General features: G+C 37.5%; 2 protein-coding genes across 5 annotated transcripts in view; both read right to left on the bottom strand.

Annotated features, from left to right (window-relative positions):
- LOC139963366 (contactin-1-like) overlaps window positions 1–1,049 on the bottom strand; it is a 56,612-nt gene extending 55,563 nt beyond the window's left edge. For 2 of the 3 annotated variants that reach the window (XM_071964046.1, XM_071964049.1), the window contains exon 1: window positions 831–1,048. The gene's annotated coding sequence lies outside the window, so the exon portion shown is untranslated. Of the gene's footprint in view, window positions 1–830 lie in introns of all 3 variants that reach the window. The other variant, XM_071964047.1, reaches the window with a different exon arrangement.
- Window positions 1,050–5,124: 4,075 nt separating this feature from the next.
- Window positions 5,125–12,625, bottom strand: LOC139963901 (queuine tRNA-ribosyltransferase accessory subunit 2-like). 2 transcript variants are annotated; one of them, XM_071965114.1, is made up of 9 exons: window positions 12,472–12,625; window positions 11,123–11,347; window positions 10,266–10,434; window positions 9,287–9,457; window positions 8,445–8,618; window positions 7,985–8,085; window positions 7,157–7,294; window positions 6,487–6,612; window positions 5,125–5,676 (listed from the first exon to the last, which is right to left on the bottom strand). In XM_071965114.1, exons 2-9 carry the CDS (start codon window positions 11,335–11,337, stop codon window positions 5,559–5,561), a joined length of 1,212 nt encoding a protein of 403 aa, XP_071821215.1. In that variant the 5' UTR covers window positions 11,338–11,347; window positions 12,472–12,625; the 3' UTR covers window positions 5,125–5,558. The 2 variants fall into 2 exon arrangements, with proteins under 2 accessions (XP_071821215.1, XP_071821216.1); XM_071965115.1 differs by lacking the exon at window positions 12,472–12,625 and adding an exon at window positions 12,264–12,461.
- Window positions 12,626–12,907: the final 282 nt, after the last annotated feature.

Below are 12,907 nucleotides of genomic sequence, written 5' to 3'. Positions count from 1 at the left end.
CAAGTTCTACATATGATTTCACCCACAAAATAAAGTAATAAAGGACTGTGTGTAGTACAGTGTTTCAAACTTGTAGTTTGACTTCATGCATGCACCTCATGTTCTTCATAACATCAATTGGTTATATTTGGATACAGGTACAGTATTATGGGTCATGAAACTTAACCAAGGTTCAATTTTTTTACAGACTTCCTGTTACAAATTCCAGGAACTGTTATCTGTGTCAGGCTAACAACACTTAGCCACCTAAGTTTAATCTTGTTGCATGTATTGATATGTGGCCTAGGCCTAGCTAAGGCCCTAACATATTTCTTCCCGATTTAATTTTATTTTAAAAAGCCATGAATATTTCTTATAACAATAGTTTGTTGAATTCAAACCCCTCCCCTTTAAATCAAAAATTTAATATTCTTTTTAACCTAGTCCTAATTTGGATGCCTTACATTAGACTCTTACTTGTCTTAGACTTAGAGTTAGACTAGCCTAACTTAGGTGGCAAATTTAACTTAGTTTATGGCCTAGCTAAGGCCCTAACATATTTCTTCCCGATACACTCAAATTTGAAAAAGCCATGGATATTTCTCATAACTACAGTTTGTTGCATTCAAACTCCTGCCTTGGTTTTTTATTATAGCCTATATAGGCCTAGTCTAGGCCTAGGCTAGAGTAGAGTGAATAAGAGCCTAACTTCGCAAGCCGATGCTACATAATAGTATATCCCATTAATGTATTGCAGCAAGGCCCAAACAAAATTAGTAACGTCAATGACTAAACAAGTAGCATACTGACTGAGTATAACGGAAAGTCTAAGAACGAACACGGAAATTTACCTTTATCCTGTACTTCATCAAACTCGTAACTATGCTGTAACTTCAGTTGTAACATTCTTCATGAAATCCATCAAACGTACATTGTTCCAATTAAGGGTATGAAATATTGAAATCCAAACGAAAGACTAAAGATTTCAAATTTACCATAACGATGGTATTTAGTTCAAACGTCATACACCTAGTTCAGTTTAGCGACAAGTTGTGCGAATTGTGCTACCTTAGCAGACGACCAACGACCATTGCCAAGTGAACGCGTCCCTAATTTGCATATTTGATTGATGAGTAATGGGCGGGGTCGCATTACATCTACAATGCTATAGCTAAGTTATCGATATTCCGCTCTTTTCAATTTCGTAGGTTATCATGTTTGATATAGACGGCTTTATTTTCATGTTTGTAAACAATCCACCATTTTTTTTAAAATTCTTGCCCGATATAGGTTGTAGCAATGAGTTTGTGCTGAAAAGATATGTTGTTACTATGACAAAATAATTGCTATACAATATCCGAACTGCCAGTATTCGTGGTTTATTAAAAAACGATCTTTGATATACCTCTGTAGCAAGGGCGGCGGAACCGGAGGGGCACAGGGGGCAAGTGCCCCCCCACTTTTCCTCAGGTTAAAAATGTGCCCTTTTTCTACATAAACTTGAGGTGTCTCAAGTTAGCAAGAGGCCAGGGAACCAGAATGAACACTCGTGAAGGGCCGTTTCCGGCCATCTGAGGGGTTTGTAAAACCAAAAATTTTCTTGTACGGACGGCGCCAACCGGTAGTGGCCCTCCGCTCTGATAGTCGTGCATACAACTTTGCAAATCCTGGCTACGCCCCACTTTTAATGAATTTCTGTGGGTCAAACTCAAAGCTATTTCGAATGGGAAAAAAATTGTTAAGGTATTAACGGAAGATTCCTACATTAGCAACTAGCATAATTTCACCTCATTTTGTCTCAAAAGAAAACTTGTTCCTTGTTTCCCAATTTGTACATTGGATATTGCAGTGCCAGTATGCATATTTTCCTTGAAAGGGGGGGGGGGGGGCGTTGATAGAGTGATGTGTATACGCAAATAAGATAATACAATAAGAGGTATAAAGGGTACTAAATATAAGGCTGCATCAATCCAATCGAATTTCTGCAAAGTGCCCTTTGATGTCGGTGCCCCCCTCCCCCAGATTAAAAGAGCTTCCGCCGCCCTTGCTCTGTAGGCCAACTTGAGTCAGACTATACTAGTAATTAAAATGGTGGGAATGTATTTGATAGTCTGTTAATTAGACTAACAGAATTAAGGCTAGGGAATATGGTTAATTTTCTAAGGTTCACGGGAAGTGTTCGATTGGCGTTTATGTCCTTTAGTAGGATTTTTGCCGACTTAACCCATTCAGATTCAGATTCTGTGGCTATGGAGCCAGAGGTCTATGCAGTTGCGGAAGTACCAAGGAATGTAGTATTGTCCTGTTATTTCTACAGCAACGCAATAGAGCAAAGCTAGTGGGCACCATAGTGCAATAAAGATACATCAATTCATTTGGCCTTGTTAAAATAACAAATTTAAAGCCAGTAAACTTACGAATTAGTCTACCGCAATTGGTGTTGGTAAATTTTTTCCTGCCAGTAAACTTACGAATTAGTCTACCGCAATTGGTGTTGGTAATTTTTTTCCTGCGAGTTCAACATTCAGCTGGGCCAAGGCGTTACGCCTGACTCCTTGTTCGTACATACAATCAATGAACAGAAGTAAAAGTCTTACTGCGGGAATGTTAGCCAAACAAAGGACAAAAACTCGCGTGGCATTCTTACAAACAACGACCACTTTTGCGTAACATCGTACGTTACAACCATTGCCAGGGGTTCAGTAGATACATAAAACTGAACCACACGTATGCAAACGGGGGATGCGACTGGACTACTTAAAATAAAGGAAATTCTCGACATAACGCCGATGTCAGTATTGTCCCCGAATATGCTAGAAACATAATTCATTTTCAATGTTCAAACATTTCCTGCCGCCATCAAAGCCTGCAGCTTTTTCAAATGACTTCTACTTTATCCGACTCCTGTACATCTGGGAATTAACTGGAGAAATAAACTCGGCAAAGGATCCTACCATCGCAAAACTTTTAGCACCTTTTAAATATCTTCAACATTGCCCCCTAAATATGCTAGCAAATCTAATAATGGTCACCTCAGCTCATACTTAGCGCGCAATTATTGCCACCCACGGAGACTTCTATATAAATAAGCCCACACGGAGACTTTTTTTCATGAGCATATGGGTAAGTGCTATTGGATATTTAGGGCGCTCGAATTTGGAGCCAATACCATTGACCTTTAAGCCTAAACCACACAAAATTGCTGGTGTGTAGGGGCGGGGCATGGGGATGAGAGTGGGAAGGAGATGAATGAGTGAGAGGTAGATATAGAGGGCGCTGATTATGATGAATATATAAGGAGCAATGGAAGGTATCCATTTTTGTAAAGCCACCATCTCACCAAATACATTGAACTCAATTTGGGATATCTAAGTCTTGTGTGGTCTCCTATTATGACATGTTTCAAGTGTTTTACAAGTTTACCAAGAACAAATGGTGTTGGATTTGATCCTGAGGTGCCTATTTGTAATAAGGAGCATCATAGCTAGTTAATGGTGAATATTTTAAAACCAACACACAGGAATAGGCAGTTGACAATTTTACTGTTTTTTGGTGTTTATATTATTTTACCTCATCTCAATAGTACAAGTTCAGATGATCTTACCAACAACAACAAAATGGAAAGAAAGAAACTTTTTTTTGAGGAACCTTTAATTAGTATTGTATTTATCTAAACATTAATGGAATGTTAACTGTAATAGGCCTACCTTCAATTCAACATAAGTAACAGATGTAGACCAATCTAAAGCTGCATTTGAATGCTAGCTTCAAGTTCTAGTAACTAATTTCTATGTTCAAGTGTTTGATCACATGCAAAATGAGTGTATGTGTCCCTTTCACAAATTAAGGTTCTTTAGTCACTTTCTCTATCTTAAAGTTGTCAGTCACATGCTATAGATCCAAGATTTTAGATCACTGTTTAATTAAATGACCAGATGTCCAGGCTTTCATGTACAGTGCCAGGATTAAAATTGTCCCTGGAAATGTCCCCAGATTTTATGTTATGTCCTGGGAATATTCACAAAATTTGTATAATCTGAATAATTTCAAGTATACCTAACTGTTTGGCCTTAATGGATCAGCTTGAAAATTCACGACAAATGTAAAGTTTACGCATGGTTAACAGATAAAGGCAACCCAGTGAAATAATTTCACAGACTGTAATCTATTTGCACCCAGTGATAATAACACTTACAGTTACCTTCAAAAAGTTTTAGCATTCAATTCTTATTTTGGACAAATATGTATCTCTGGCTGAGGTGTTCTAAACTTGAGCATTTGACCATCTTCCTTGAGGCATAGAACCACCAAAACAATGAGAGATTCTCATAATTCTAGCCCTCCCTTTCCTCCTACAGTGTAGGTACTAACCCCTCCTGTCAACATGTGGAGGGAGAGGCTGGGGGAGGGGTCAACATAAACATTGTTCCCAGATTTCCTGGATGAATATGATCACCTGATTGTATAACCAAGTCACAAGTGTTGCATTTTTAGTATAACGACATCTACAAGGTCATCTAAAAGTCAACAAGTATTGAAGTTCACATTTTATTACCAAATATTACACAACCGGCTTTAATAATCACCAGAAAGGTAAATGAATGGAATTTAAGGACAGCGATCCAACCTGCTGTTCTGGGGCCTTGAATCAAGCAGTACATATTTTTTCTCAGACAAAATCAGAACAAATATTGACTTTTCGAGACCATGAGGGAAAGTGCACACTGGTTCCCAGCCAGTAAACCGATTGGCCAATCCACCGTTGGTCATGCACTTATGCATCACATCCCATATACCTTCATCATTATATCTTCATGCACTACACATGCCTTCATCTATCAAATACCTTTGCCAGATCTTCCCATGCTCATTGCATGCATTTCATCCTCATGTTCATTTTCATCTTTCTCTCTTGTACATCATATGGTCTTTATTATTTTGACCTTATTTGCCTAACATGCTATCCCATGTCATGCACTCCTTGTACTTTGTATACTGTACATGACATCTGCCTCCCCCATATTCTTCTCTTGCTGTCAGATTTCTCTTTTTATATTCATTCCATAATTCATTTTCTGTCCTTGTGTCTATGCAAGCTGTCACTGGTATGTCCTCTTTTACTTCTGACGCCAGGACCAATTATGAAGGATTTATTTCTGGTTCATGACTCGGACAACCAAGTGTTACATTTTGGCTGTCCGAACAATGACATTGCTTGTCCATAAAAAGGACAGAAGAACTGCAGTGCTTTATTTCAGTATATCCAAAGTGATGAAGCAGATAACAATCTATCATGTTATCTACAGTATTTCGGGGTATTCAGTTACAATGTCCACCAGATAACCTCCAAAGCTAAGTTTGGTTATCCCGGACGACCATTAAAACTTTGCCCTTGATGATCTCATCTCTTTATTTCTTCATGCACATGTTGTACCTCATGTAACTTGCATGACATCCACCTCTCCACTGGTACTTCTCATGCTTTTATCTCCATTTCCTGGTGTACAGCACATGGCCTCATCTGGTTCTTTCTGTGCTTTGCATAACATCTGCCTTTCGACATGTGCTTCTATTTGCCTTCATCTGTCTGTTCTCATATGTTGCTCTTCAATGTGTTTCTTCATCAGAGCAAAGGTATCACTTTTGATAGCTTGCCTTATGGCTTCAAAATATGAAAGGTAGTGATGTATGTTGTGGCTGTATGGAAAAAAAAACCCATTAAAAAACCACATAATGTGACTATTTAAATTGCAGAGGAAGGGGATATGTATACTCCAACTATGATGGGATATAATTCATCAAATTACTATTGGCTTCTTCACCTTCAATCTGTTGATTTTTGTTATATGTTTCACTGATTATAAACAATACAGACAATCCTATTTTCCTTTTCACTACAGCTATAAATGAGTCTTAATACTGGGACATTTGATGCAGCACAGGATTGCCCATCACATATAGTACTTGTGCCAAATGTTTCCTTCCTTCCTGTGGGAAACACGTCCCTACTTCCACCAAGACCCAGAAAAAGAGAATTTATGATGAGCTAATTAACCCATAAGGATATGTGTATAGTTTTCATCATGTGTTTAGTAAATTCTATATTGAAATCTTGAAAACACAGGCCTTTATACATAAAAAGCTGAATGTCTCTCAATACCCCTTCCATGCCTATTTCTAGGTTATATTAAATGAAACTGCTGAGGGGAAGGGAGGGGAGGGGAGGGGGTAATCTCTGGTTATACGACAAGCAAGGTATTGGGGCTTCCGACTGGCACCACCAAAAAAGAAATGGCTATGTAGGGATCTCCATCAAACTAAGGCCTGAATAACGCAGTCAGTAGAGTGCAGGACTTGTAAAACCTGACATCACATTCTGGCTGAAACTTGATTTCCTTTCATTTTCAAATATTGGTCTATAAAATTTCCCAGTAAAACTTTCCAAAGTTGATTTACATATATATTTAAATTCTGTACATATTTGGTATAATAAATGGCACACATTACCTCATGAGTAGAACACCTGCCATTAGTTCCTTAGTAACCAAGAGATGGTTAATGTAGGCCTTGGTGTGGTGCTGACAACAATAGCATTCACAGTCGGAGAGAACTGGTGAAAAATCTTCGGCAAATCTTCAAGACAAACATAGAATGCAGACAATCAAAAACTGTTTTAGTTTCAATGAGGGTGATAGGTGGCATTACCACATGGTATATTAAACTCTTCCTACGAGGTATGAAAAATGTACTCCAACTTCTTTGCAGAATCTTTTTATGAGGGGTGAGCTAGGAGAGAGAGGGGTAAGTGTTGGGACTATCGTGTGCGTGTGTGTGTGTGTGGAAGGGGGCGGGGGAGATAGGGGGTAATGAGAGAAAAGCAAAACAAATCTAGAGCAAACAATCCATTCAAATCCAAACTTGAAACTGTCGCAGGATAGTTGATGACAAATTTTGAAAATACATCACAAGGCAGGTAATAGTTAAACTTGGGTTCTTTAATATGTTCTTCCACTCTGAGAGATTACTGGAAAACATTGGATTTGTAAACGAATACAGCCTGAAACATTGTAAACTCTCAATAGCACACAGTTATTTATCTTCAATTTGTGCAAACTGTAAAGTAAAAATTCAGTTGACTTTTAAGATAGGAAGTGTAACAGTTACTCTAAAAACTCACCTTTTATTATTTAAGTCGATGTAAAATCCCTCTTTAATTTCGTCAGATTTACTGGTCTGATCGTTCAGAGTTTTTTTGTTTTCATCACTCCAAGAGAAAACAAGAGCACATCCTTTCCCGGTGATCTGGTACGGATAACTAATTTTGAAAATCCAAATCAGGAAAGCAATTCAATGATAAAGGGATGAACTTGTGCAACTCTTAACATTTTGATTTCACAATGTACTTTTCAGTGTCCATCTAATATGCAAATTATTCAGCCCATGGCATAATTGACGCAGGTACTTACAAGCAACAGACAAGCCTAAGGTATCAATAATGGTTGTGACACAATAATGCATTAATAACAATACATTTGCTGCTAATGTAACCTCTGCCCTTTATATGACTTGTGAAGAGCGAACAGAATGTAGAACAAGTGCCTAGTCTTATTTTAATTTTTATAACGTCATCAGAATATATATACACAGAGGCAAGGCATTATCCCAGCCATAAAAGAACATAGGTCTGTAGAATACAAGACCTGTAAAAAAAGAGAACTCTGTAAACGTAATAGCTCGTTGATTATTTACAGAGCAAAAGTAATACTGTATCTCTAGTATCAAAAACCAAAAATTTATAAATAAATTCTAATTAAAAGGCATGCCTGCCACCAAACTCTTAATTTAAATAGTAAAAGTAAAAGAGTCTTTTTTTGGTATGATACTAATGTTTGCTGCTTAGTGAGGGATGGTATATTTCCAACACAACCAGCTATTACGACCACTTATCTGTCTTAACTACTGTGAGGATATCTCAAATTGTTTATGAGAATCTTTTCTAGGATACAATGCACTGAACAAGTCAAACCCATTCTCTATGGCCAGGAGGACATCTAACGGTTCACCAATCTGTGGTAACATTCTGGGCTTGTCTTCTGGGAGTTCCTTCTGTAACCAAACAGTGAAAACAAGCATAAACTAAAACAAAACTGGCACAAGCATACCTTCCACTTTATTGAATAATCCTCAATTCTCATATCCCTTCAACCACTCCCTCAAAATCTACCCTCCTAAACCCCCCTGAACCCCCTTACTCACCAATCTCACTCATCCTCCTTGTTTCCCACAGGTTCATGGTTGTGAATGTGGCAAATGCAAATCTTACTAAATAAGACAAAAAATACAGTAAAAAAATAATAATAACCCCTTCACCAGAGGCTTGATTCAAGACAGCTTATTTCCAACATGTCATATACATCAGCAGGAAAGTAAAAAAGTTGTAACAATTTTTAAAACCATCTACTCACGATGATAGGTTCCAATAGCTTCCATCGTGTCTCCTCTTTCATGAAACTTTCTCCAAAAGAGTCGAGGACAAATCCAGCTACTGCTCGCTTCGCAGTCTCTTTGGTGGATCTCAACCTCTCGGACAATAAATCTCCTCCTTCGATCACTCCAAATATTTCAGTCTGTTGACAGGTCTGCCAGCAAATTTAGAAAATTCTCATTTTTAAGATACGTCTAGATCAAACTATTTCTGATACAATGTGAATGCAACTTTGTATGCAATTCATAGTGAAAGTGCCCCATCTATGGTAACTAGGTTACACTGCACAATTCTTTCCTTTCTTCTGTTTACCATTATTAGTCACAGCATTGATAGGCACTATAATGTTAAAGCAGCATTTTGCGTCCTTTCCTTTGATCTTTCTCAACCTCACTGACTCCACTATGCCATAACGACATACAAAACTAGCTTATCTATTTAAATCTTACTTCAAATGGTGGTATAAAAGTCGAAAAATTTGCAACTTTCAACTTTGTTTTTCTCCAAAATAAAAGTAGAAAAAAGTAGAAAACGGTGACCAAACGCAAAATGCTGCTTTAATTCAGGCTAAAATATACCCTTCACTATTCTCTTTTTAAGAAACTTTCAATTTTCAAGGCTTTTGTGTCATTGAACAGAGGGTAGTAGTTTGGCAAGGAGTCTTGACAAATTCTGTGATCTATTGTGTCAAGTCTTGGCTGTTAACCATAGATATGATCATATTTGCTGTGGTCTTATAAAAACTTGACTAGAAAGGGCTCCTGTCTGTGTACTTGTGAATCACAAAAGAAAAAACTACAAAATTATCTTACAAAAACTTACCTCTGCATTTAAATTCTCCTCCAGAATTTCATCCAAGAATTGAAGTGTTTTATTAACAGCTTTTTGAATTCTTTTCTTTGAGCACCCTTCCCTGGTGTCACCGTCACACAATGCCTCGGTGATGTTAGACTTGGCCGCTCTTTGGAATGACATGAATGATGCAGAATTCAACTGAGAATGAGAAACACATTCAATGATCCTCCATCATTGTTAAGCTGTATTTTCAGGGAAGATAGCTGGACCCCACAAAATCATCCCTTAGGAATTTTCATCCTTTTTCAAATCATGGATAGCCATGACATATGTATTATCTTTAAATTCTCCTATTTATCATTTGGTTAATATCTGTTGTTCTGTTTGTCTGCTGTATGAAAAAAGAAATGCAAGAAATGCCACTGTATTATAAAACCAGATAACTTAAGACAGTTTCTATGTAATTGTCTCGGTAGTCAAGAAAAACATAAAACATGCAGGATTAAGTGTTCAAATTTTGGTTTGCAGTTTTCTATTATTCCTATGTAAACAATTGCTATACATCTTTCCACTATAGCAACTTGACAATTTTAAATAGCATTTTGCTATACTGGATGAATTAATCCCTGATATGTGCAGTAGGCAGACGAATCATCAGAAGGCATTTTGAAAGAACTTTTAGGATTCCAGGGTTAACTGTCTTCTAGGTTATTGGATAAAACTTTGAATAAACCATTTGTAAGTCATGAGGTAACTTTAGGGTCTGAATCAAATTACAGCTTTGTAAATTGCATTCATTGCAGCCTTTCTGATACAGGTAAGAATGACACTTGAACTAAGTAAATCCAACTTTGCTTCAATGGTTAAAATATCACAATTCTTATTTTACAGGGTGGCAAAAGTTAATATGAATCAAATGGTGGTCAGTATTTCAGTAAGTAAAAAAACAAAAAGAAAAAAAACACATGGAAAGGCCTCGAAATGGCAAATCTAATGAAAGACTTACCCTAAACCTTCCTGATGGTGCCCACACACTCACTGTACTCTTGTCATTATAGCCAGCTGCAGCACTTTTACACGAATCTTGTACAGCCAAGTATGTCAAAGCATTGGGAATGCCTACAAATTTGGCCAAACCATCTTTGAAACCTTCCATTGTCTCTCTGTATTCAATACTGCAAGGAGAAATTATTTATTAAACTTTAAGGGTCATTATATCATCTCTACAAATTTTAGGTTATAACCAAAGTTTCCTAAACTTTTCATGTGGAAGAGATATGAATTTTTTCCAGTTGGTGGGAATTTGTGAAATTCATCTGGCAATGTGCAGATAGTGAATGATGTCATCTTGGCAAATTGAGCTGTATGTGCTCTTGTATGTGCTGTTATTTTCCTCTATAATAGTAAACTCACTTGTGACTAATATCCACAAAGGAAAATGATAATACCTTCTTCTACAAAGAAGTTACATTATCATGAATTTCAAAATAAAAAGAACACTGACAGCTATGAGAGTACAGTCTTAAATAGGTAAAAAAGTAAAGTCAAGATTGTAAAGCTCTTAAGGAGCAACAACTATTATGACATCACAGACCACCTAAATGTGATACACTTCCTGGAATAATCCAGGGTTTACCTTCAATGACAAAATACAATCAATCAGAACTGGTTATGATTTGAATCCTACTACAGCCAACATTTCTTTGCTATTTTCAAATTGTTTATAATTTCCTGGTCAGCTTTCTCTTGTGGATTTATTTAAATAACTGGTTTTCACACATTAACCAGTGCTGGAACGACATGCTACCTGTTTAAGTCCAATTAACAAGTAAATCATCCATGGTCTGAATTGTTTTAACTCACAATGATGAAACTGTTAGCTCAACGATGCCCGACTGGTGTGGAAGACAGCGAACCATATCCAAGGTGAGATGAGGCACCGATCCACCACGGGTGTACATCAAGCATGCTGGAGTAAAAACTTCTACATGCCTTTGTTCAGAAGACTGATGAATATCGGATAGGACACCAAGCCTGCCACCCTCTGGTGACAGTTTACTCACTGAAAACTTCATCATAAACCATCAGCTGTCATACATATGGAAAAAAAAGAATGATAATTCAAGATATGCAAGTTGTAAAACTTACTTGAATCTGATTTTCACATGTCCATAGTACATTTCTAGCGGCAGATTCAGAAATTTAAAAATCAGGGGGCAAGAGGGGCGGCCCTGATGTCATTGAACCAAACTTTTATATGTAGTGGAGTCCCTCAAAATAATTAAATATTCAGACATGAAATGGTGCATTCTGAGGCTAATTCAAGCACTAACTTAGGTCTACTGTAAATCTAGGTCTACACGCAAGGTTGTGCAAAGAACTACTTTTGAAATAATGTGGAGGGGGGATTGGTAAAAGTGGGGTGTAAAGCCGCAACAACCATACCCACCCACCTGCAGGATCTGCAGCTGGCTTCAGAACTCAAATTTAATGTTGAACAAACTGTTCCAATTGAAGACTTCAGGTAAATATATACAATAGGTTGCAAGTTTCATAAATTTTACTGTAGGAGGGATAACAAACAGTGTCCCATTTTTAAGGCAATCCTATGCTCTCCCAATTTTATGTGAGCACTAATCTTCAGCCAAAATTTGATTTCTATTTTTTCCCCTTCTTAACTGGGATCAGAAATGGGCTGCACATATGCTTCTAAATGGGCTAAAGGAATACGGAGAGAATGCTTTTCCTTTTATAGGTCTACTAAACACTACTGTCGCATAGGTTGTGAGCACCTGCAACAGCCTATGCAGAGACATTAACTCACCATTATCCAAGGAGGGAATAGAGCAATTTTGGGACAGACTAGCTTCTTTGAGGACTTACAGAGCAACAAAATAATCAATTAATAAATCTAAAGCTTAGTGTCTATGTAGTGTGTTCTACTAAAGGTTTATGGCGTTTATTTATTACTTTAGGTAAGTTTTAGTAAAATAGCGGTACTTACTGTACTGTGTAGTCTTTAGCCTGCGTTAGACTATTGTAGTATCATTTCGCATAACTCATACCAACTACGAAAAGAGAACTATTACCAGCAACAAACGACTAGCAACTTGGTTTTCGTAGCAAACTTATGAATTGATGGTATGTTATCATATTAAATGATGCGTGATTGCAAACGTCTGGGACTTTTGCGCATTCTCGGGCAATCTTACCTCGTTGGACGTTTCCTAACTAGCATTGGTCGGTATTTAGGTGTTGCACGTTGAACGAATTCGTGAACTTTTTCGCGAGGGTGTAAGAACTAATATACATTCCCTCCCGAGGATGTGGGTCTTTCTGTATTCTTGTGGTGAACAGGGTCTCAAACAAACGAAACTGATTTTGCTTCTCACTTGTCTTCTCCTTCAACAAGGTTCAGGCGTTTTACCTCAATTAAATAAATTCCTATTACTTCACTAAAACTGCCATTGTGTTTGCAACATTCTATCCAACAATTCACTGCACCCATGTTCTACATCCCTCCATGACGTCTTCAAGGACAAGGATGGTAAGTGACATGACATTGAATTGCAGGACACATCAGGAGTCGTTGAGATCCAGGCCAGGTTTCAATGATAATATCACTTTTCCTGTTTTCCCTTACGTGTA

The sequence above is a fragment of the Apostichopus japonicus genome, chromosome 22 (assembly GCF_037975245.1).
Source record: "Apostichopus japonicus isolate 1M-3 chromosome 22, ASM3797524v1, whole genome shotgun sequence".
Taxonomy (NCBI): Eukaryota; Metazoa; Echinodermata; class Holothuroidea; order Aspidochirotida; family Stichopodidae; genus Apostichopus; species Apostichopus japonicus.
This window is presented reverse-complemented; position numbering and strand designations above follow the sequence as displayed.